Here is a 21,904-nt window from a genome sequence, read left to right as displayed (position 1 = left end):
GCTCACTGAGGTACAGTTTGATCACAGTACATGTACATATTTGGATACTTGGATCTCTCTCTCAGGTTGTTTTGTTTCCTGACTCAAGTTGAATCAGCACTTTTGTAATATTCTTATTTATAATAATAAATAAATAAATCCTCTATTATTGTATCATAATGTGAGCAATTTTACCTACTTTTAACGTACAAATAATTAACAATTTGCTTTTTTTTGTATGACACTGCCACCCAGTGGGCATTTCTTTAACAGCAGCTCCTATTTTATATATATATATATATATATATATATATATATATATATATATATATATATATATATATATATATATATATATATATATATATATATATATATATATATATATATATATACATATACATATATACACACACATACACACTTTGTCTTCTCAGGGTTTTTTTTTTGTAAAATTAAATGAGTGTGATTTTTAATACATTAAATAAAAACTATTAGGCTGCAGGATGTGTGCAGTGGAACATCTTAAACTTTAGCATGTTAATCATATATGAGCCTGTGAAGTCTGAGCGGTTATGTGAATATTTGATGTTCTGGGCAGGTACATACAGGTATTTTGCTTCTAAATACTGCAGTACTGAGCCCAAAGACAAGTTTAACCAACCAGTAAATAAAATACATCATATAGAAAAAGAAACAAGGAAAAATAACACAGAAGCCAGATTTTGATCATTACATTTAATTCAAGAATCAACTAGTATATCAGAGATAATTACAACTATTCTACAATAAAAATCAAAATATATAATCAGACAAAACCATAAATAAATAAATGTCCTTAAAAACAAACAAACTGATTTTGTTTTACTGAAATGTTCTTCATTCAGTGAAATGATAAAGAAATGATTTAAAACCTGCTCAGTAACTGGTCTGATATGTTTGTGAAGTGTTTGGTTTTTTTTTTTTAGAACCTTCAGGTTGTAACAGTGAGTGGGGAACTGTGCAGGAACCACACAGTTCCTGTTCTGAAACACTGGAGGGAAGTGGTTCCTTCTTCAGCTCAGATCTGAAGTCAGATTAGAGTGAAAATGAACAACTGCAGAGACAAAAAAAGAAGTTCGTACAAACCCACAAACACACTGATTTTTGACATTTCAACACAAATTATCAGTTAACATTTAAAGTGAATTTCAATAATAACGTTTTTCTGCAAAAACACAAGATTGAAATGATTGAGTTTGTGTTCATAAACTGTGGAAAATATCCAGGATGGAACAAACCTTTAAACACAAAAAATAAAACACTGCAGTGTGACGGAAAAGATTAAAACAATATTTAAACGTGTTTGTGCTTCATAAACTTCAGTCATCAGCAGCAAACAAACTTATCAGTCACAAAAATTCACAGTAAAAATCCACACAGGGCCATAAATATTTGGACATGGATGGGGTGGTGGTGGTGTGTTGTTATTTTAGCAGCAAATTTACAGAATATTAACATTAAATCTGAGCAGTGAAAATAAGTCTGTCGTGCAGAATGCTGGTTTTAAACTGAGATGTCTTTGAATTATGACACTTAAGAATGCAGCCTCAGATTTTATCAGGACCAAAAGTAACTGGACATACTTCTGTTAAACTCTTTATATTATTAAATTCACGGAGCTTCATGAATGTGATCACTGAGAGCGAGAGACGCTTTGATTCCGTGCAGCTCTGGAGAACGTATCTGCTTCACGCGTCCAGTGAAACACAGAATAAACCCTTTCTGAGATCTGACTTCTGCACTCAGATTCAAGCTTCCCCTCTAATGACACATGAATTCACGCTGTCAAAGCAATACTTCAACCACACTGAATAAAACCTGTCAATCAACTCTTTAATCGACTGAAACTATTTAAATTTATTGGAAAATAGAGCTAACATTTGTTCCGAGCGCTAATTTTAATTCCCTGCATGTTGATTTTCTCACAGAAAATCCTTTTTCCTCGACTGCGCTCACGTTTCTACACGTTTATCTTCTTGCTGAGTGAAGAACTGTAAAATAGGGTTAACGTGGACTCGGTGGGTTATTTTTCTGTTTCTCATTTGCATCTTGAGGGTTTGTCTGATTTTGAAAACCTACACTGAGACTCAAACCTGTGGCTCCTCCCACTTTTGTCCTTCAGCTGATGATGAAGACTCGAGGCCCCTCCTCCCTCATGGGAGGCAGACTGTCAATCACCATGTTGTCTATCAGTCTGTATTTGTCCTCCTTTTGGCTCCTCCTCCTTGCTGTGGTGACTGCTGAAGATTGGCCATCAGGAGAAACTTCTGCTGCAAGCTCCTCCCTCTCCACTGGCTGGGACAGCTGATTGGTCAGTTGTGTCATGGTCATCTGCATTGACAGATGTGAACCGGTGCAGGGTGAGAAGACAGCGAGGTGGAATTACTTATAAATTACTGCAAATTGCCTGAATTGCCTGCATTAAGGATTTGAACCGAGTTAAACCGGACCTTGCTGCATTTTATCAACAACAATCACAAATGTGTCTGATTAGCAAAGCAGCGTGCATGCTAACGCCTCCATTAGATGTCCGTAAATCACTTCAGAGGTGTCATCTAGTTACAAAAACAGTGCTTTTAGATTTAGAAGTGTATTCATGGCAAACCTTTACAAAATATGTGAGAAACATGTTGATTTTACACAAAAATAAGATTTTTGGAGCGTTTCCGTCATCTTGGATTATTTTATTCAAGTCAGTGACTAGCTGATGTTACGCTGTCGGTTCATTCCGATTTGTCATTGCTGCATTGTGTCTCTCAGCATTTGCATAAAACATACTTCTGGTCTATTTTGGCCCCACCTAGCTGGCAGCAGAACAACCGTTGTCTCTTGCCGTTGCAAAACTCCTGCCCACTCTGACAGAAAAGGAACAGCAAGTCATCACTTTTCCTCTGACGCGTGCTGCTCCCTGCAACTAATGTGACCATTGCTTAACCCACAAATCCTACTTCCTGCTTCACACAGGATGGAAAGACCCTGAACCTGGAGTAACTTTGTGGTGGTACCAACACAAATCAGTACTTTAACAACTCATAGACCCTGATCTTTCACAGTCATCATTATAACACCAAACACCCGTGTCCTCAAAATAACAACAACACTGGTGCTGATGTGGGTGTGTCATCTGAAAAGGTGTGGCCTGGCACAGAACTGGTTCACTGATCAAACCAGGTCTACAGTCCAGCGCAGTGTAGAACAGCATAAAGAGCAATGCACTCAGACACACCTTACATAAGTGGATTCACAACACACATGCACCCTGAAATAGTTGTGAGACCTGTCTCTCCCTGTGTCACAAATAGAGCCGGACCAATCAATCCGTGTGCCAATATAATCAGCTGATATAAGCCACTTGCACATAAATTAGTATTGCCGTTTATAACAACTGATAAAAATTAAAAAGAAATGAAGAGACGGAAGATCAAGTATGGCATGAGTGTTGTCATTGCAGAGTTTGTCCACCAGAGGGTGATCTGAATCTCCCCTATAGTCAGCACAGAAATCATTTTAATTGTTGTAGTGTATTGTGGTAAGTTGCTTGTCGTTATGTGAAATACACACCTTAAACAATAATAAAACGCTACAGCTAACTAAAGAAAGAACGTGAAACCTAAAAGACTGAATGGTAAGGAGTAGATAAACTATACAATGTAACTTATTTTCTTTTGAGCCTGTCAGCCTACATAATATGATTGTTCGAATTCAGCTGATGTCAATAAAACAAGTTTAACTTTAGACTTATGTCACATTACCTCGGTGAGGACTCATTAATGGACTGCATTTATATAGCGCTTTTCCATCTGTATCAGATGCTCAAAGCGCTTTACAATTATGCCTCACATTCACCCCGATGTCAGGGTGCTGCCATACAAGGCGCTCGCTACACACCGGGAGCAATAGGGGATTAAAGGCCTTGCCCAAGGGCCCTTAGTGATTTTCCAGTCAGGCGGGGATTTGAACCCATGATCTTCTGGACTCAAGCCCAACACCTTAACCACTAGACCATCACCTCCCCCATCACCTCCCCCTCATTACAAAAACTGCACTCAACAAATGTTCGGGGAAATCCTTGCTTATGCTATGTCTTTAACGGAAAAAGAATACTGGATGGTACATCGGATTTCAGATCAGTATCAACCTTAAAAATCCAGTATCAGTCGAACTCAAATGGCATTATTAATGTCAGACATGTTCAAAGCTGCCGAAGGTCACATGACAAACATATTCGAGGTCAGTATCTGTGAAGTGACTTTATAAAGTGAAGCAATGTTGTTCATCACAAAAAAACACAACCTCATCCCACAAAAAAGCCAAGTGACAATAAACGCCATAAAAACACAAAAAAACCAACTGTAAACATCCATTAAAGTCAGAATGACTGTTCCTGTGAAATGGTTTCACCTCAGGGAACTTTGGTGGCTGCTGTCCACTGTGCTCGCCAGCTGCTTGAGACTAAACCGTTAATTCACCAGAAATGATTTGGATCTGAGCACCGTGCAGCTGCCTAAAAAAGGAGCGACGCGCCCCTCTGAGTGGCTGACATCATGTTCTTAATGAACACAGTAAATTCAATCCTTTGTGTCCAGTGTCTGGCTCTGGGCTCAGTTTATGGACTCTCCTGATAGAAAATAGAACTTGGACCCGCCTCCAGAGTCCGTTACGTGACTCTACAGCACTTGTTCTGTGTCTGAGAGTCATTCTGCTTCTCTTTCTGTTAACAGGATTAAGTCCAAATGTAAAAGCACCGTGTGGTCCTCAGAGGACTGACCTGCAGCTCTCTGAAGAGGTGCAGCATGGCCACACCCACTACAATTACCAGGAAGGCCCCCAAGGTGGTGACAATGTCAATGGCCGCCATGCTCCTCCACTCCTGGAAAAGGATGATGGAGGTGGAGAGCACCACGGAGGTGAAGAAGACATAGTAAATCGGGTAGACCAGCAGGGTGTTGAAGGTGTCCAGAGACTTGTTCAGGTAATTCACCTGTAAACAAACACACAGACAGAAAAAGAGAAAAACAAACAGAGACAGACAGACAGACAAACAGAGAGAAGAAAACAAAGACACAGAAAAACAAACAGAACAAACAAACACAGAAAAACAAACAGAACAAACAAACACAGAAAAACAAACAGAACAAACAAACACAGAAAAACAAACAGAACAAACAAACACAGAAAAACAGACAGAGAGAAAAACAAACAGAACAGCAACTTTTACAAAACAAGGAACAGACAGCAGATGCACTGATGTGTTTTCACGAACAAATGGTGCCATCACCAGACTTAAAAAAGACTTTACCTGTGTTACCACGGAAATGATGAGCGTGAGCAGCAAGATCCAGGTGAGCGGGCGAGCAAGAACATAAACATCAAACAACACTAGAGAGAAAAACAAATCAGTCAATAATCACATCCAGGGTGAACCAGCACGGTCATTTAGCCCCGACTGAGCCCAAAATCCGGGAGCGACAGCCAGCGTCGTGGTGACGTTTTATTTGTTCTGCCTCCACCTGTGTGAGATCACGGTTTTCTAGCAAATGCGGCGTCTCACCTGTGTGGATGACGATGGCGAGTCCCTTCACCGAGGACACCGTGAAGGCACCGAGCAGAGAGCAGACGCTGATATAGACCAGGATGTTAGAGTGTCCGAACCGAGGAGAACAGTACAGAACCAGGACGGCACACAGGAGCAGGACTGCCGAGGCGTACACCAGGAATCCTGACACACACACACACACACACACACACACACACACACACACACACACACACACACACACACACACACACACACACACACACACACACACGGGTTCCAGGTACTGTGGTCTGGTCCTGTGTTCTGTCTACTTTTAGACAGGGTTCAATAACCCATCAAATGTCTCATTTATAGTTTTACAAAATCAGATAACTGTGACTCCGCCCCCTCACCAGGCTCCAAAAGCTTATTGGTCATGTCCTCTAGCGATGTCACTTCCTGTTCTTGGGGGGCGTGGATAACCAATAGGATGCTTCCCAGCACACAGAGCATGCAGCCCAGCTTCCCCACCACGTTCAATATCTCCCCCAACAGGTAGGAGGACAGAACTGCACTGAAAGACGCACAAACCGTTCAACTTGACGGCAAAAATAAAAATAAAAATGTATATATAAATGTCTGAAGGCTAAGAAGAACGTGTTCATCAGAACCACCACCCCCCTATGGAGTTAAAATTGTGTCATTAATATTTGTAAACGCACACAGGGTGATCTACAAATAATCATTGATTTGCAAATGTGTTCAGCTATCCACAAATGCAAATTTCATATTTGTAACTTGTAAATTGGTCTTTGCAGATAATGTTGTATTTGCAAATATAAAACTTAATTTGTAAAAAAAAAAAAAAAAAATTACATTTGTAAAACTGGAAATTGTATTTGTGAATTGAGTTTCAGCATTTGTGGATCACCAATTACACGCATTCATTGCTTTCCTCTGCGACGTCATTTTGAGACATTCTTTTCGCGAACACAGATCCACAAACAAATGCCGACTGATTCACAAATACACACGCACACTGGATATCCACTAGATGGCAGTGTGGTTCCATTCATTGATGTGGCAAGCTGAATTATGGGAAAGGGGGCGGGGGTGTTAGTGTTGTACTCTTTAACGCAGTGGTTCAAATAAGCATATTAAACAGCATTGCGCCTGTGCTTGCTCCGTGACACAAAGTGAAAGTTCTAACAGTTGCTACATTTAGCTAAGCTTCGCACAGGAGCCACACAGCGTCACCGCAGCAACCAACCAGTCCCGCTTTACGACAACTGTCGCAACAGGCAGGCTCCGCGGATCCAAGGAAACTGATTTGTATCTGTAACACACAGATCAGTGTCCGCGGACTTATAAAACTTGCATTATGTCGTAAAAAAAGAGAACGCTTTGCGATAAGCATTTTAAATACTCAGTAACGATCACGATTAGAGTCATCGGGGAGCATATAGTTTCAGCCACATCAATGAATGGAACCACACTGCCATCTAGTGGATATCCAGTGTGCGTGTGTATTTGGGAATCAGGCATTTGTTTGTGGATCTGTGTTCGCGAAAAGAATGTCTCAAAATGACGTCGCAGAGGAAAGCGATGAATGCGTGTAATTGGTGATCCACAAATGCTGAAACTATCTGAACACATTTGCAAATCAATGATTATTTGTAGATCACCCTGTGTGCATTTACAAATATTAATGAGACAATTTTAACTCCATACCTCCCCCCACCCCCCAATAAAATTAGAACTGAAATCTTTACCTGATGAGGACACTTAGAGCACCCAGAGGAGTCACCAGTGTGGCCGGAGAGAACATGTAGGCAGCAAAATTACAGGCTTCCCCCACCCCCACTGAGAGAGAGAGAGAGAGAGAGAGAGAGAGAGAGAGAGAGAGAGAGAGAGAGAGAGAGAGAGAAACACGGTTTTTAAAATAGTTTTAAAAGTTTGAAAAAAAAAAATCTTAAAAAATTCTAAAATTATTCCCTTTGAACTCCCTTTAAAAATAATTTGTCATAACATGATATAAATTGGATAAAACTATTAAAGCAAAAATATAAGTTCAGGAGAATTTCTGTCACTTTGGGAAAAATAAAGTTTTTGTACGTATCTACAACAGCGAAATGATCAACTCTTACAGATGGTTTCTTGACATAAATCAATAAATGAACATGGAGAAATAGTTTGTCAGTTTTGTTATTTTATAACAGCACATTAATATTTCATCCAGTGGTTCTAAATGAAATGAGGTGTAAAGGTTTTACTGGTTAACAGGCCGCCCCACCACAGCCAGTCCTTCAGGTAGCCGTGACCTCCATCACCTAAACACACACACACACACACACACACACACACACACACACACACACACACACACACACACACACACGTAATCAACATGTTTCCTGTTTAATGTCATCACCACATTTGTAGTTTGTAAAATATGATATGGTGGTTGACTCCAGAACCAAACCAGAAAGAGGAAATAACAAAATAATTAGATGACCTTAGAAATGATGTAAACTTCAAATAAAACCCTTTGTCTTGTCTACTGAGTAACTCTAAAGACCCCACCCAGGTTTCTTGGTATTAGATGTCAACTTCAGCAAGCAAAATGGTCTTGGGTTCAATGACCCATCAAAGCCTGGATATTTTTGAGCCTCACATTTACTCAAGTGTAGTTCAGCTTCACTTTGGACGTTACACTGTTACCGTCCGCTCAACACAGAAACAAAATGGACAAATTTTAAAATTATTTCATTTTATTTCTTTGTGGCTGATGGGATAATTTAATTGCCAAGACTCGGTGGGAGAGAGGAGCTCTCACAGTGCAGCTGTGTTACAGAGGGACTTTTCTTAGACACTGTTTTGTATAATCAGGACCCTTTATGTGGATTATTATTTTTCTTCAGAACTTAATGAATCCCGCTGAAACTAACAGGTAAGAATTTATATTTACTACTTGTCTTTTATTCTGCCAATCAATTCATTAATGGACGTATTTCGGTTAAGCCGCAGGGTTCAAAGCGTGCAAAAAAAGCAGCAGCTTTTAGTTTGTAAATGACGGTGTATCTAATACTGACATAAACTGTGACTTCTAATACTGTGTTTTACTGCTTTTGAAAGATGATGACAGTGTTTGGGGTTTTATTTTTTTATTCATTTATTTTTCATGCGTTCTTTTTTGTGTTTGTGATCCTGCCTGGGAATGATTTGATTCTTGAATTTACCTAGCAGCCCCTGCGGCGCTTAAAGTGAAACTGTTTTATCAGAAGCCGACAGTGTAATCTGATGTGGCCGCGTCCAAATCAATACTAAAAGTTATCGGTTATCTGTAACTTCCGATAAATGTTTTTATCAGTTTATTGGTTTAGTGTTATAAAAGATAACTTTTCAGTTAGCGGATTAATGGTTATCGAAGCTAACTTTTTGGCTAGCTGTGCCCAACACTGGTCAATTCACAGATGTTTTGTGGCTGAAATGTTCCGTGTGATGAATCCACAGCCTGAACTCAAGGATGTGTTTTTACCGTAAATATCTTAAATATTAAGGGCTGATTTCAGGAGGAAAATGTTGCTAACCTCATATCACTTATTGAGACAAACTGAAGGTGAGGCTCCACCCACCTGCTCGGACCTGGCCATTTCTGGCCAACCGGAGGAGGGCTTTCTTCTTGAGAATGACACTTCCACCAATCAGGAAGGCGGACATCAGGGCCAGAGTGAGACCCAGCCACAGGTTATAGGTCCGACCGGTCAGAACTCCTGCACAAGGACAGCAGCTGTCATTAATATGCAGATAAAGGGGCGGAGCAGCAACCTGTTACAATCATCTAAGTGGGTTTTTGCTTCAAAGTTAACTCAGAGAAAATGAGGCAGCGTTTATTTGAATGGTCTTCCTGCTCAGGACTCAAACACAGCCAGGCAGGAACTGTTTGTGAACCAAGAGGCACCAAGTTATTACTCCTCCCATTACGGCGGGAAACTGTATCACACTGGTCCGAGTGTAAGAGCCACTTTAGTCACATGATCATCACTACGATCCGTGACCTCCGACATCAGTGCAGATCCTCTCTGAAGCTGAATCCACAGTCACACGCGCTCGCTCACTCCACCCACTGGAACCATGTGACAGTTCGGTTACAGGACTGTGACATCACACTGACCCCGCCCTCTTAAAACATTGGGGATGTATTCAGTCTCACCTTGTGTGTTGCTGCTCAGGTTTGTGAAGGAGCCACAGGTCAGAGGTCGGTCCGCAGAGAGCAGACACACTGTAGACTGAGAACCACACCACAGTCTGATACCAGCACCTGAATACATAATAAAATAAATAAAACGTTTAGGTTACTTTACTTTTACTCCCCCTCTAGCTGCCACCTTATCGTGGTGGGGGAGTTTGCCTACCCGGATGATCCTAGGAGCTATGTTGTCGGGGGCTTTGTGCCCCTTGTAGGGTCTCCCAAGGCAAATAGGTCCTAGGTGACGGGTCAGACTAAGGGCAGTTCAGAACGCTTCATTTTTCTGGTGTTGCCCACAGGGAGAGGCAGAGAGCTGGGGTCACATTGCTTATTGCTCCCCAGCTCAGTCGCCATGTGTTGAAGTTTACTCCAGTGAACGAGAGGGTCGTGTCCCTACACCTTCGGGTCGGGGACAGGTCTCTCACCGTTGTCTCGGCCTACGGGCTGAGCGGCAGTGGAGAGTACCCGACCTTCTTGGAGTCCCTGGGAGGGGTACTAGATAGCGCTCTGACTGGGGACTCCATTGTTCTCCTGGGGGATTTCAATGCCCACGTGGGCGGCGACAGTGAGACCTGGAGTGGGGTGATCGGGAAGCACAGCCGATCTGAACCCGAGTGGTGTTCAGTTGTTGGACTTCTGTGCTAGTCACAGTTTGTCCATCACGAACACCATGTTCGAGCACAAGGGTGTCCATAAGTGCACGTGGCACCAGGACACCCTGAGCCGGAGGTCGATGATCGACTTTGTAGTCGTATCATCTGACCTTCGGCCATGTGTCTCGGACACTCGAGTGAACAGAGGGGCAGAGCTATCGACCAATCACCACCTGGTGGTGAGTTGGATCCGCTGGGAGGGGAGGAAGCCGGTCAGACCTGGCAGGCCCAAACGTATCGTGAGGGTCTGCTGGGAACGACAGGCGGTACCCTCTGTCAGCGAGGTCTTCAACTCCCAGCTCCAGGAGAGCTTCTCCCAGATCCCGGGGGAGGTTGGAGACATGGAGTCCGAGTGGACCATGTTCTCCACCTCCATTGTTGATGCGGCCGCTCGTAGCTGTGGTCGCAAGGTCTTTGGTGCCTGTTGCGGCGGCAATCCCCAAACCCGGTGGTGGACGCCAAAAGTAGGGGATGCCGTCAAGCTGAAGAAGGAGTCCTACTTATCTTTGTTGGTAGGTGGGACCCCGGAGGCAGCTGACAGGTACTGGCAGGCCAAGCGTGCCGCACCCCGTGCGGTCGCAGAGGCAAAAACTCGTGTCTGGGAGGAGTTCAGGGAGGCCATGGAGGAGGACTATCGGTCGGCCTCGAAGAGATTCTGGTAAACCGTCCGACGCCTCGGGAGGCGGAAGCAGCTCTCCACCAGCACTGTTTACGGTACGGGTGGGGAGCTGTTGACCCTGACTGGGGATGTTGTCGGGCGATGGAAGGAATACTTCGAGGATCTCCTCAATCCCATCGTCACGTCTTCCGAAGAGGAAGCAGAGACTGGGGACTCAGAGGCGGACTCATCCATTACACAGGCCGAAGTCACTGAGGTGGTTAGAAAGCTCCTCTGTGGCAAGGCTCCTGGGGTGAATTAAATCCATTCTGAGTACCTTAAGTCTCTGGATGTTGTGGGACTGTCTTGGCTGACACGCCTCTGCAACATCGCGTGGCGATCGGGGACAGTGCCTCAGGATTGGCAGACCGTGGTTGTGGTCCCTCTGTTTAAGAAGGGGGACCGTAGGGTGTGTTCCAACTATAGGGGGATCACACTCCTCAGCCTCCCCGGTAAGGTTTATTCCAGAGTACTGGAGAGGAAAATTCGACCAATGGTCAAACCTCGGATTCAGGAGGAGCAGTGTGGTTTTTGTCCTGGTCGCGGCACACTGGACCAGCTCTACATGCTCCATCGGGTGCTTGAGGGTTCATGGGAGTTCGCCCAACCAGTCCACATGTGTTTTGTGGATCTAGAGAAGGCGTTCGACCGTGTCCCTCAGGGCACCCTGTGGGGAGTGCTCCGGGAGTACGGGGTCCGGGGTCCTTTGCTAAGGGCTATCCGGTCCCTGTACGATCGCAGCAGGAGCTTGGTTTGCATTTCCGGTAGTAAGTCAAACCTGTTTCCAGTGCACGTTGGCCTCTGCCAGGGCTGCCCTTTGTCACCGGTTCTGTTCATTATTTTTATGGACAGAATTTCTAGGCACAGCCAGGGTGTAGAGGGGGTCTGGTTTGGGAACCACAGAATCTCGTCTCTGCTGTTTGCGGACGATGTAGTTCTGTTGGCTTCGTCAAATCAGGACCTTCAGCGTGCACTGGGGCGGTTTGCAGCCGAGTGTGAAGCGTCTGGGATGTAAATCAGCACCTCCAAATCCGAGGCCATGGTTCTCGACCGGAAAAAGGTGCTTTGCCCTCTTCAGGTCAGTGGAGTGTCCTTGCCTCAAGTGGAGGAGTTTAAGTATCTTGGGGTCTTGTTCACGAGTGAGGGACGGATGGAGCGTGAGATCGATAGACGGATCGGTGCAGCATCTGCAGTGATGCGGTCGCTGTATCGGACTGTCGTGGTGAAGAGAGAGCTGAGTAGGGGGGCAAAGCTCTCGATTTACCAATCGATCTACGTTCCGATCCTCACCTATGGAATCATCATGAGATTTGGCTCATGACCGAAAGAACGAGATGGCGAGTACAAGCGGCCGAGATGAGTTTCCTCCGCAGGGTGGCTGGGCACTCCCTTAGAGATAGGGTGAGGAGCTCGGTCACTCGGGAGGAGCAGCTTGGCTTTGCTTGAGCTGCTGCCCCCGCGACCCGACTCCGGATGAAGCGAAAGAAAATGGATGGATGGATGGATGGATGGAAGGTTACTTTAAATTTAAAATGTTTTCAACTTTCACTCTGAAGTTTCTGCTTCTTCCTTCAGTTCACACTAAAGTGGACGATTTGTCACAGCATGAAAATCAATTAACAATATATAGGTGACAAAAATCATTCTATGTTAGTTTTATTACTTTCACACTGTAGCAGGTTATTGTGTGACATGCAGAAATGTGCTGCTGCTGCTGTGATGATGTTCAGTTAAAAAAAAAACAAAAAAAACAATCAAACCGTGCAAATATCAAAATACCACAAACATTAGTTCACAGAGATAAAGTACAAAAACAAGACCATGAGGGCCAACATTTTAAGATGCTCCAATCATATTGACAAGTACACCACATTATTTATCTGATCATAAAGATTCCATAGTTTGGACTATCTATGACTGAATGTTCTGGAGTTATGAGGCAAAAATCATTCATGGACATTATAGATGTATTAAGATTCCAGCCATGCACTCACATGACCCTGGATTTGGTCCACACTCGTGGTATGACCATCTCAAATATTGACACGGTGTCTCTTGTGTCAGTGGTTTCAGATCATTCGATTATTAAGTCTACAGTCTCACTGCCATGTTTAGTGGAACAAGAACCTGATTTATCATCACAGCAACACATCAATTCAATTTCAATTTATTTTCATTTCTATAGCACTAAATCACAATAAAGTTGCCTCAAGGTGCTTCACACAAGTAAAGTCTAACCTTACTAACCCAACCTTTGGCAAAAAGTGATGCGAATGACTGGTTGAGCTAATAGGATTAGTAAATGGAATAGTTGTGTCTGTGTTGAATGTTTGGTCTGCAAAGTAAAAGTCAAACAAGGTGACATATGTTCATGTTACCCCATAACTTGATATCTCAGCATGACACATGGTGCAACCTTTTCATTTTAAAAACTCTATTAACTCAACTAATAATTTGCATCACTTTTTTAACAAAATTTGAGCAACTTTAACTTGTGATCCCTGTACAAACTGAAATTGACCTTTGTCACAATTTGTGCTGCTTTTATTCTGTAACTCCAGAACATTCAGTCACAGATAGTCCAAATTATACCTTTTTTGGAATCGTTATGATCAGACAAATAATTTGGTGTAATTCTCAATATGATTGGAGCATTTTTAAATTTTGATCTTTGATCTCTACATTCCGCCCTGATGGATGGATGGTGATGGTACACTGAGGCTGGACTGTAAGTGTTGTCTGGCCACCTTAAATGGTACCAATTGGGTTTGACCCAATTGGTACCATTGGCTTTCTGGCTGATGGACTGTGTGTTAATTTGGATGTTACTTGCTTTCTCATTAGGCTGGTAAAATTAATTATACTGAGTGGAACTAATAGTCCGTTGGGCTACTGAACTAGTCTTATCCTGATAACACACATAGCGTAATATGATAATTTAATTATTTATGTTAACAGTAAAATATTCTTGATAGAGTTCAGCAGGTTTTATGAGCAGTGATGTAATAATGGTTTAATGCTTTTTCTTTCATCCAGCAGCAGATGGATTTATCTGTTGTTATAAGCTGTGGTAACTGAAGATAAAACTGCAAACTCACCAGATTCACACCAGCAGAGAGTGCTGTTTGTGTGCACCTGAAAAGTGTTTTGAAAGTGTGTATTTCTGAAAATAATCAAATATTTACCCATCTGCTTTCCTCACATTTCTCTGTAAATTTTACTGGGAGACTTTTTACTAACCCCTGCTGGGTCGTGTTAGTCCATAAACCCGCTCAGACCGGTTTGACTGCGCTGAACATGAGCGACTGCATTGTTGTGAGAGGTTCAATATTTACACGGTCAACAACAGCGCCTCCATGCACAAACACAAGATCACAACTCAGCAAGAAGAGCAGCAGCAACGATCAGCTTCACAGCATTGAGGTGAAGGGTCAGAGGTCACATCACCATGACAACAGGCGGCGCAAAGACTCCTGCATCAAGTGACAACTATTCAATCCTTAAAAATAACTAATTTAATAAGTGATTAATCCGTGACGCCACGCATCTCTTAAATACGCCGAACTGTCGCACAACACCTTCATCCATGGGATCATTTCCTCATTTTAATGGGTTTTTAATCATTATTTGATTATGATTCTTGTCAGACTTAAAACAGATTCAATTCAGAAATTTTTATATGATTAAACTGGTAATAATAATAATAAAAAAAATGTAATGAGCTGGAGCTGTAATTAACACCTGGAGAATCTCTCTGCAAATTTATTATTTTTTTTTATTTATATATATATATATATATATATATATATATATATATATATATATTATGTCTGGAGGTACCGTAAACCTCCAGACATAATATGAAAAAAAAAAAAACTTCCTGGAAAACAATCTTTGGCAGCACATCGACTGCTGCAGGTCTGACGGGAAACTTTTACAAAAACTACCCGGAGTTCAAGGAACGCTGAGGCTCCGTCAGAATAATGAGGTAAAAGCCACATAAATGAATTTTCCTTTCAAAGAATTAAATTAAATGTTTGTAACATGACGTTAAAGTTTGTGGTTCTTATTATGTCGACTCACCGGAGGCCTTATTAACACCAGTGACTGCTAACTGGAGGTTAGCGGGGTGAGCATGTGGCCAGAAGACCTTTGGTTCAATTCCTCCACCAGACAGAAAATCATCCTTAATGTCCGAGTTGCTCCCGGTGAGAGTCGAGCATCTTATCAGAGCGTGAACACGAGAAGTGTAAAAACGTTCTGAACAGTGCATCACATAGAAAAACTGTTCTAGACCCGAATAAGTGTCCACTGATTCAGCGTCAATGTAAATATTAATGATTAGAAAAATGAGTCAAGTGATAAAGTTCATTCAGTCATTTTTATTTTATTTTTCTTGTGACTGCTTTATGTCTCTCTGTTTTTAAGACATCTTAAGGACACCTAAAGCAGTTTTGGTCAAACTTTACAGGTACACTGGGCATCAGTCAGTAACTGAGGTCAGAAGTCAAGGTCCAATGGCTGCTTCCTGCAATAATTTATAGGAACATGGCTAATTTGATAAAAATAGAGTTAGGATTATTTCTGGGTGGTGAAAGTGTCTGTTTAAAAGCCTGGGTAACATTCTCTTTAAATCTGGGTGTGGCCATGTTCTCTGAGAACTTTGATGTAGTTCCTGTTGACATTCTGTCAGGAAGCTGGAACTCTTTGGATAATTCCAACATTAGCCAGTGACCAAAGACGAGGACTGGATACGTTTGGCACCAGGACTCTCCAGAGAATCGGTGGGTAGAGTTAGGTCTAAGGTTAGGGTTCAAGGTCTAAGGTTAGGGTTTTGGGTTACAGTGCATCTAACTGCACTGTAAGGGAACATCAGCTTTGACACCGTGGTGTGGTTCTCCGAATGTCTTCCAGGTTCTCAGATCGTCATACAGGTTCTCTGATCCTGATCCTGCACAGTCCCACCTTGGCGACCACAGCAACTAAAAAGGACACGCCCACACCCTAAGGTGGGGATGGTCTGTCTGGATGGTGCCAATGTGTGAATTTGGTTTGGTGGATGTGGTGACACTTGACACCGTAACACTTTCCGAGTCTGGAGCTTTTCTACAAAGAAGCATTTTCTGAGTGTTTCCCTTCACCTGTGTGTTTCTGTAAACCAGATCTCTAACTCTGATGTTCTGACCTGGATCAGAACCATGCAGTCAGTCTTGATGTTGGAGGTACTGTCTCTGTAGACTGGACTTCAAACTGCAATTCTGAAAATGTTTCAGGTCATTTTAAAGCAGCGGCTGTTTGAAACGTTTCAAACTTTCAGTGGGTTCAGAATGGTTTCAGATTAAAAAAAAAAACATCTGAGAAACTACTCCAAAATATGTCTACACTGAGTTTGCTCTTTTTTCCACTTTGTTTTATTCATGGCTCAGGTCATTAATTAGTAATAACGTTATATTTACAAAGGTTTGTTAAACTGTTTATAAAAAAAAAAAAAAACCATTTTAACTGAGAACAGCTGAATCTAATATTTTAATACTAATGCGCAATGTTTATATGCACTGACCTTTGAACTTACCCAGCAGCCACTGCTGCGCTGAAAACTCGAAACTCACTTATTCCTCAATCACAGATTCCGTCAACTGCATTTTTGTTTATTTTATTTATTTATTTTTAGTATTTAAGAGCGAAAACCTTTAAATATTTTAACAGAAGCGTTAATGTTGATGGACAAAAACAAACAAATGTCACGTTATTCGTCTGTTTGTTTGTTTGTTTGTTTTCTCACCGTCGCTGCAGCTCCTGTTGTCCAGGTGAACGTTCCTCATGATGACGCAACCGCCGCACGGAACGACGGGAAAAGAAAGCAGCTCTTCTTCTTCTTCTTTTTCTCTAACTGGAAACCCCCCCCCCCCAAAAAAAAAATCCCTCTCAGAACCTCTGAGCGGTTCGTTCAGCAGAACCCGGAACTCCATCCTGCTCCAGTTACAGCAGGTAAACAATCTGACCCCGCCCCCTCCGCGATCAGCCACTCACAGGTGCCGCCTCTAACCCCTCCCCCCGCCCAGACGCCACACCCACAAAGCCAAAACAAAGGAGTTCCGGGTCCGACCTGGACCCACCTTAGAACTTTTTATATTCCAGACCGAGAAGCTGATGTTTTATTTATTTATTTCTGATGAAATCAGAACTTTGATTCGTGTTTCAAATGTTCAGTTTGTGTTCATGTTTTTCTTTTAAATCATAATTCTGACTGGAGTTCATTCATAATCAATAGACACACGTCATGTTTTTATTTATTAAGTCAATAAATAGACAATATAGCGTCAATATGATTAAACTGAAACTACGAGGTCAAATTTAACAAACTGCTTAATCCCCTAGTGTTTGAACAAAATGTTAAAAAGCTGTTTCATTGAGGGGAAAACCCTTTTTTTATTTGAAATGTTTATTACTGGGTTAATCTAAGAATGTTAAGTTAATGTAAATTGACTGTATTTATAAAGCACTTTACAATCAATCAATCAATCACTGTCCTTTATTTAACCAGATAAAAAGTCATTGAGATTAAAACCTCTTTTTCAAGAGTGACTTTGCCAAGAGGGCAGAACAGAAGAAATTACAGAAAACACACAAAACACAAATAAAACATAGTTTCAGCTTCACACACGGCAGAAAAAAACCACAGTGTGATGACACAGTGCAGTCATAGAGCCTCATGTACAAAGAGTGTGTACACACAAAAACATCTCCACGTCCATGTGCAAATTTAACAAAAGTGATATGAGCGTGGAAACGTGCGGTGCATCACGCAAAAATCCAGAAGCGTACGCACGTTTCTACAGCTGTTATTCCACTGTGGACACATAAAGGTGACGCAGGGAACCGTCAACAGTGTGAAAACATGAAGTGATCAGAGTGACGCGCACATCAGAGACACACTGATGAACAATTAACACACCCACGTGTTTGCAGTTATATGTGTGGATATAAAATCACACGCGAAATGATGTGTAAAATGGCACTAACAGTGGCTGCGTTCGCATTGTTCGAGGACCTTACAAATGGTTCAATCCAATGTGAGAGTGTATTCAGGAAACACAAGGATTTACTTGCAAATGATGATGACTGGCTCATAAACTGATTTCGATGACCAAGGCCACTGTGACTGGAGTTGCGTGTAGAACTGCGGTCGGTGAGGAGGGTCGTCTGTGCCCACACAGGTGCTGACCACGCTGGGCATCCTGGCATCGGGTCATTCCAGCATGAGCTGGCTGATCGGTCAGAAATGTGCCAGTCAACTTTGCGCCGAGCCGCAATCATCCAAATGTCAGCAGGTACATTCCAACATTACAGCGCATTTTGCAGCGAGAGTCGGTTTCCCGAATGTAGGGGCTTGTTTAAATAGTTTATTCGTGTAATTGTACAAATAATAGTCTTTGTACATGAGGCCCAAGTCCACAGTCCAACAAGGGTAAAAATGTTGTGGTGATCAAATCTTTTCTGACTTGCAATGAAAAACATGATTTATTTCTAAAAAAAAAAAAAAAAAGCTCATTTTCAGTTTAGAAACAAGTTTATCTATGTGCAATTTAAAGGACGGGTTCTCATCAAGCAGAATGCTGAAATACTTACAACACTTGACCATTTCAGGTTCAACCCCAAGAACAGCTGACAACCTCGGAAGTGGAGTTTAGCTGCAGCGGGGCTAGTGGAGGCTAGCTACAGCAGGGACAGTGGAGGCTAGCTGCAGCGGGGCTAGTGGAGGCTAACTACAGCGGGGACAGTGGAGGCTAGCTGCAGCGGGGCTAGTGGAGGCTATCTACAGCGGGGACAGTGGAGGCTAGCTGCAGCGGGGATAGTGGAGGCTAACTACAGCGGGGACAGTGGAGGCTAGCTGCAGCGGGGCTAGTGGAGGCTAACTACAGCGGGGATAGTGGAGGCTAACTACAGCGGGGACAGTGGAGGCTAGCTGCAGCGGAGATAGTGGAGGCTAACTACAGCGGGGATAGTGGAGGCTAACTACAGCGGGGACAGTGGAGGCTAGCTGCAGCGGAGATAGTGGAGGCTAACTACAGCGGGGCTAGTGGAGGCTAGCTGCCGCGGTGCTAGTGAAAGCTAGCTACAGTGGGGTTAGTGGAGACTAGCTGTGTGTGTGTGTGTGTGTGTGTGTGTGTGTGTGTGTGTGTGTGTGTGTGTGTGTGTGTGTGTGTGTGTGTGTGTGTGTGTGTGAGAGGGAATAAACCATGTGATGTTAGTCACTCTGACAACAGTAAAGCAAGAACATAAAACAATCACCACATCAAAGATGATATTTTTATTCACAGAACTCACAATTTTTTTCTTTACAGGCAAAGAGCTTCCGTCACGCCTGAGACGGGTTTAGCCAGCAAGCTAAGTGGTGCTAATCCGGCCTGGTTCAGTTGCAGTAGCTCTGCAGGTCAAAGATGTTGCAGGGTCTGTGGCAGCACTGTTCCACGATGCCGCGCTTCACCATCATCTCCATCTGGTCCTTGAAAGCAAACTCTGCCCCCTCGTTCTCACCGCCGGTGCCCGCTTTTGTACCATCGCCCTTTGGAGACAGGAAGCCTGACAGACAGTTACAAATGTTATTAATTTCCTTTAGTGGCAGAATTTGTGAAGTATTTTAAAATTCATGATTACAACTCAATGATACTTCTGACAACCAACAGAAGAGGAGTTTGACATATGAGTTCTCTCTGTCTTTGTGACATCATAAGGCAAACTGAGATGAATTGTTGATAAACGGTCTGGTGCTTCAGACTGGGCTTCTGATTGGCCTAAATTCTGGAGCAGGATGCGAATTCCGCACCGGGGGAGAGAGGACAGTTCCCGATGCAGAAATATGCAGCGCGGTTGTTAATTTAGTCAAAACTGAAAAACAAGGCATCGCGGCAGTGTGCGGTTTGAGCTGGACATCAGAGCTCACCAGGCAGATTCTCTTGGTGAGAATGCACCTCAGAGAAAGAAAGTTGTTTGCTGTGATTGCCGTTGGAGCCACACTGAATGCGCACGAATGTGGTGAGGAAGTATGACATCATGATCACCTAGCCAGCCGGATTCTAGCCACATTTGCATTCAGACCTCACCGAATCCTGCTCAGATCCAGCTTCCCCCAACGGTTTACATGATATTTGCTACCGTAAAAATGATTTAAATCCATTATTAATAAATTTACTTAATCGGTCACAATGCAACAACACCTTAAGGTAGGTGTGTATGTGTGTGTGTGTGTGTGTGTGTGTCTCACCCAGCAGGGGGTCCACCTCTCTCTTGGGGTTGTAGAAGAAGCCTCGGTCCCCACAGACCAGGTAGAGGGCATCAACCAGGTGGGACCCGCACAGGTGCTGTGGGGGGGCCATGGCCCGAGACCCTGGACAGGACACGACCAGCAAGACCAGCAGGGACAGAGACTGGAGCCACAGTGCAGCCATGTGGACAAGAGCTGAACATACATATATCTTATTTATCTCGATTTGGAACAACTTTTGCACTGGACGCCCTTCCTGATGTACAAATGTTGTGCCCATATTAAAAATATTTCATTGGGATTCTTTTTTTTTTTCTTTTTTTTTAAGGTGAAGTTGTGGGAAAACATCATCTGCACACATTGATATCAAATCTTCTTTCAAATGTCCATCAATTCAAATATTATATTTCAAAAAAACACAAACTCTCCGAATGCAGAAAAAAGTGTAGGAAAAATATTCCATTCAAATAAAGACAACAAAGTAAAGAAAAAAGTAATTAAAAAAGAAAAGTGTAAAAAAACATCAAAATAACAAAAGAATGAAAAAGTGAAAGGAAGGAAGATGAGGAGAAGATACAGCAGGAAGAGGAGAACATCAAACCTGAGGAGAAAGTAGATGAAAAGTCCAAAGCTGGAGACACAGCAGGAGGAGGAGTTGGACGGTGCACCTGTAGAGTCATAATGTTAGAAGAACTCACCTGCAGACACACAGAAGGAGGAGGAGAGCTCACCTTTAGAGGCTGAGGAGGAGGAAGAGGAGATGAATGAAGCAACCTGGTGTTGAAGAACAGGAGCTGCAGAGATCTAAGTGGTGTGAGGAAGAACAGAGGGCCTCCTCTTTCTTTATACCCCAGGAGCAGCAGCAGGCCACGCCCCCTCTTGAGTGTCAGCGCAAAGACGGGCGGCGTCAGTGCTGCGGTTCTGTTTCTGATTGAGCGCTCTTCAAACATTTGCATCAACAAAACAAACTGAAGTAATGAGGCGAGATGATCCAATCACCTCCAAGCACTCACTACCCATCAGCCACTTCTGCTGAGCAAAGCACTCCGTCCATTAGTGATGGACACGTGGACACTAAGTGATCGCGTCCATCACCTTCACACAGCTCAAAACAAATAATCAACCAAGTGGAAGAATGAAAGATTTCATTGTTTCATGGCTCTGTGGCATCGGAGTTGGACCACCAACCTGTAGACTCCAGGTGTGTCCTTCAGGACACCTGTCTGTGTCCATTGGAAGGACATGTCCCGCACTGTCCCTGTCCACCCAGCTGTAACTGGGTCTGGGGAGCATGTGATGGACTGGAGTCCGATCCAGAGGGAGTCAGTGACTCGTCTGCTCCATGGTCTCTGTGGACAAACGCCGGCTTGATGGACTTCAGGGCCTCTAATGGGACGAAATCTGCTGACCTCAAGTTTTCCACTCATTTATTTTTGGCTTTTCCCAAACATCCAGTACAGATCCTCATGTTGATTTGGCACAAGTTTTACACCAAGTGGTCTTCTTGATGCAACTCCACATATAGAGAGAGAGACTGGGG

At 43.0% G+C, this 21,904-nt stretch overlaps 2 protein-coding genes across 3 annotated transcripts; both read right to left on the bottom strand.

The window, feature by feature from the left end:
• Positions 1-698: 698 nt before the first annotated feature.
• Positions 699-17,025, bottom strand: nipal4 (NIPA like domain containing 4). Of its 2 annotated transcripts, XM_034177633.1 has the most exons (10): positions 16,882-17,025; positions 9,753-9,860; positions 9,175-9,312; positions 7,813-7,869; positions 7,312-7,402; positions 5,953-6,113; positions 5,573-5,740; positions 5,321-5,400; positions 4,790-5,002; positions 699-2,352 (listed from the first exon to the last, which is right to left on the bottom strand). In XM_034177633.1, exons 1-10 carry the CDS (start codon positions 16,919-16,921, stop codon positions 2,140-2,142), a joined length of 1,269 nt encoding a protein of 422 aa, XP_034033524.1. In that variant the 5' UTR covers positions 16,922-17,025; the 3' UTR covers positions 699-2,139. The 2 variants fall into 2 exon arrangements, with proteins under 2 accessions (XP_034033524.1, XP_034033525.1); XM_034177634.1 differs by lacking the exon at positions 9,753-9,860 and having other exon boundaries at positions 16,882-17,009.
• A 2,410-nt stretch (positions 17,026-19,435) lies between these two features.
• ins (preproinsulin) lies at positions 19,436-21,216 on the bottom strand. The gene is made up of 3 exons (XM_034177646.1): positions 21,096-21,216; positions 20,365-20,559; positions 19,436-19,682 (listed from the first exon to the last, which is right to left on the bottom strand). Exons 2-3 carry the CDS (start codon positions 20,546-20,548, stop codon positions 19,513-19,515), a joined length of 354 nt encoding a protein of 117 aa, XP_034033537.1. The 5' UTR covers positions 20,549-20,559; positions 21,096-21,216; the 3' UTR covers positions 19,436-19,512.
• Between the last annotated feature and the right edge of the window lie 688 nt (positions 21,217-21,904).

The sequence above is a fragment of the Thalassophryne amazonica genome, chromosome 9 (assembly GCF_902500255.1).
Source record: "Thalassophryne amazonica chromosome 9, fThaAma1.1, whole genome shotgun sequence".
In the NCBI taxonomy this organism is placed as follows: domain Eukaryota; kingdom Metazoa; phylum Chordata; class Actinopteri; order Batrachoidiformes; family Batrachoididae; genus Thalassophryne; species Thalassophryne amazonica.
Note: the sequence above shows the minus strand (reverse complement) of the source record. Positions and strands in the feature narration are given on the sequence as shown.